At 37.1% G+C, this 3,868-nt stretch overlaps 1 protein-coding gene across 1 annotated transcript in view; it reads left to right on the forward strand.

The window, feature by feature from the left end:
* Positions 1-211: 211 nt before the first annotated feature.
* The window catches only part of LOC106876375 (uncharacterized), an 8,523-nt gene continuing 4,866 nt past the window's right edge, over positions 212-3,868 (forward strand). Inside the window, exon 1 of the mRNA XM_014924887.2 lies at positions 212-926. Coding sequence (XP_014780373.2) covers positions 756-926 — 171 coding nt within the window. The 5' untranslated portion in view covers positions 212-755. The remainder of the gene's footprint in view (positions 927-3,868) is intronic.

The raw sequence follows: 3,868 nt of genomic DNA on the forward strand, positions 1-3,868 counted from the left end.
TATATAGAGAGAGAGAGAGAGAGAGAGGGAGAGAGAGATTTTAAAGAGATTTTAAAGAGATTTGTTGTGTAAGGCCAGAACTATGCGAGAAGATACAAAGTATTATTTCCGCTCTTTAAAGTTATACTTTAAAATTCTTCACCAAACTACGTCATTTTAATATCTACATAGATATAAATATATACACACGCATACATGTATGTTTGTTTACAAACATAAACACCTGCACTTCAGTTGTGATTTGTCAAGGCATACAAAATAAAAATAATAAAAAACTAAGGTTAGTTAGAGTCAAGAGTATTGATAGATATCTAAAGTGAAAGAGTGAGGGAGAAAGCTTAGCTAATAAATCCAGTCAGCTTGACAGATAAAGAGAAAGAGAAAGAGAAACCCAGTTTAATAAAAACAGACTTCGGGTGATAAAATAGACATTCGCACAGTTGAACTGGTTAGTGTCAATTCAGTAGGTGTGAAGTTATTGCGATAACTAAAACAAACAACATACAGAAAAGAAAAGCGCAACAAAAGGATCAACGACAAGAAAGAAAATTTATTAACGAAGTAAAAGAAACAACAAACAAACTACAATTTGGAAAGCGCACGCGGGCGTTGTGTGTACTTAGAGCGTGACTGGGTCCTTTTATTGACTTTCAGCATTCAGGTACATAAAAGGAACACTCAAAACAGAGGACAACCCAAACAGACTGGATAACTTTCCACAACACTCATCAATTGTCAACAGCAATATTAAGAAGATGTCTGAAGTTAAAAATAATAAAAATGCGGAGCACAACTTAGCCAAGAAACTGGGTTTCCCAACTGAAGAAGGATGCCATTCGATGGCGAATTTGCTCAAAGAGTGTTTATCAAATGATGATGTGAAGCAAATGTATTCAGAATGGGGTGAAACAGGGACATACGATAAGGTAAGCAGAAAGAGGGCTCATGATGACCCTAATGCTATTTTGTATATGCTCTCATTCTCCATCTCCTTTTTTTGTTCTCTGCAAACTTGTTACTTTAATCCCCACCTAAACATGTAGATCTATAGTATGGTAATGCGGAAAACAAAATCCTGTTTTCCTCATCTTCAGGGTAAACTTATACAAACTCATTCTTTTTTAGTTTGTGTGTGTGTGTTTATTAGTCTTGATAAATTAAAGAAAAAATAGGATTCTCTACATAACCGCTCGATCTGTCAGAAATAGCTGCCCAAATATTCCTCAAATCACGCTACCGTATTAAGTGAAAAGGACACACTGGGCAACGCAGCCTCCGATACATTATGTCCAAAGGAAAAAAAAACAAAAACAAAACAAAACCAACTTTACTGTTCTCGACAGAACATGTCAGAATAAAAAAGTGGTGGCGAGGAGAAATATAGCTCATTATGTTCAAACTTGGAACACCTGTTAATCGAAGATATGTTTGATTCAAAGTGACCTGAGCCTGAAAAAACAACATAGAATATTCACTTTTACGATATGTTGGCATATTTATCTGAAAGTAGGATATCTCTTACCAACATTATGTCGAAAGTACAGACTGGGTAAGATGAATAAAAGAAAAATATATGATTATTTTTTTTCTTTTCCAAAGTTTACAAACTACCAACAAAGTGGTTAAAAGAACGAGATTCGTTACACGTATACATCGTTTGATCAGATTTCTCACACTTGAAATAACATTATACCGTTAGATGTTTTATTTATTTATTTTTTTACACCCTGTCTATAATCACCTTAGTCATTCGATTTGTTAGAAATAATAATCAAATTCCTTCAAATCACACCTTGTCATCTTAAAGAAGGAGGGGGAAATTGGATAATGTACTCTTACGGAGGTGTTCAGAAATACAGGATGGTCACAACTGGAATGCCTTTAGCCATTGGTCTACTCAATCAAAGCTGACTTGTAATTTAACAAAAAGTTTGATCAATCCCAACTGGCGCGAAAGCGAGATGTGTGAAAAAACAACACTCAAGCTGTAAGCGTCTTCAGCATTGTAACACGCTTTGCTAGAAATATCAATGAAATTTCTTGTGTACACGATGGCTGGGTAGAACATCTTTGATAATTCTGCTCAATTTGGGAAGTCTTGAATTTAAATTACAACACTGATTATCAAACCAGCTAGGGAACCACTTATTGGTTGTTTGACATGTTAGAAACAGCAGTCAAATATCACTTATTACACACTGTGCAATAAAAAAAAAAAGAGAAAAGCTTATTGAATTATCGCATTTATTCGTTTTAGCATGGATTTCCCAACACCCCCTAACTTTTTATCATATTCTTCGGATTTTTATTTTTGAAATCCGAAATACAGAATTAAAAGAAGTATTTTAAAAAGCTTTCATTTTCTTTTTAATCAGCGACTGAGACGATCTTTTGGTATTAGTAGATGATGTCTCATTTACCCTCCTTTTTCGATGTGATGAGGGGACATTTCGTGGACGAATCACGTCGTCTACTAATACCGAAAGATTGTCGCGACGGAGTTGGTTTAGGGGGAGCTGGAGTACTTTTTTGAGGAAGGTACATCTTCAAATCCTTTTACTCTGAGTAGGAAAAAATTTTTTTATAACGAATTGAAGGGAAAAAATTGTAGGCTCTGAATCTGATGTCCAAAATATAATAAAGAATTTAGAGATAGTACTTGAATTGTTTTGATGACTGGTTTGCACGTTAATGGCCAGTCTGTGCCTAGACAACCACACTTTAGTCATTTTAGCAATTGAGGGAAGCTGGGCGTGGGCGTTCGACGTGTTCGAAATAACAGCGAAATCTCCCCAAGCCAAAACGAATAGTAACGTCTTGAGAGAGATAGAGAGAGAGAGAGAGAGAACGCTGTAGTTACATATATATATATATAAAAAAAAGACGAGATGGTCGCAACGGAAGGCATTTGATCTTAGGCCTGGGATTAAACACAGCTACATCAGTTCAAACGGAACTACACGACGCTATTTTCATTTCGTCACTCGATGATGTTAGTGGTGGCGGTGGTGTTTCTAGACAGTTCATGTGTGTGTGTATATGTGCGTGTACGTGCGCGGTTGTGTGTGAATCTGTGTGTGTGCGTGTATTTTAAAGATTATAATTCATTTAGGAAAGTCGTGGAGGACATCCGTATAATATCGATGAGCGGAGAGGCCTTTAAGTGCTCATTCACTCTGCTAAAAATAGCAGCCAAATCTTCAAATTACACCGGTGGTTCTCAACCGGGAACCATATGACCCCTGGTGGGGTGTGCCCATGTGAGAAACAGCAAATCAAGGATCCATAGTAGTTCATTAAGGGTCTATGAAAAAAAAAATTGCTTTAGATGTATTTTTTGTAAGAAACAATTTTCTTAATCTAATGTTTTACATAGCTCAACTACACAAGTTAATGTGTGTGAAGCAAAATGGAAAGAAGTATCTACAAAACTAGTTTTTAAGCATTGAATGGCTATGGGAAGGGGGTCTACCAGAATAGAATAGTAATCAAAAGGGTCTTTAGCGAGGGATGTCGCTAATGAAAACGTCAACACTTTAATAATTGGACTGAGTCATTTATCCAATGGCTGCGAAATGCTTCTGGTGCGGTAAGTGACAACACTCGTGTTCGTGCGTGAACAACTTCGTGTCCAGTGTTTTTTAGTAGAAAGTGGGTTATACATCTTTAGATTGTATGGTACTACTCAAGCAGAGCGGACCCGAACGCGCAGTCGCGCGTCCGCGCTAGCTAGTCGTGAGTGGTCGATCCTACGAAAAAAGCGCGCGCGCAAATGAATACATGTGCGCGCGTGCGCGCGTATGCAAATTAGTAAATAATTTCTTTTAAACAAAGGCGTAGGAGTGGCTTCATAGGCGTAGGAGTGGCT

Source organism: Octopus bimaculoides, chromosome 14 (assembly GCF_001194135.2).
Source record: "Octopus bimaculoides isolate UCB-OBI-ISO-001 chromosome 14, ASM119413v2, whole genome shotgun sequence".
Lineage (NCBI taxonomy): Eukaryota > Metazoa > Mollusca > Cephalopoda > Octopoda > Octopodidae > Octopus > Octopus bimaculoides.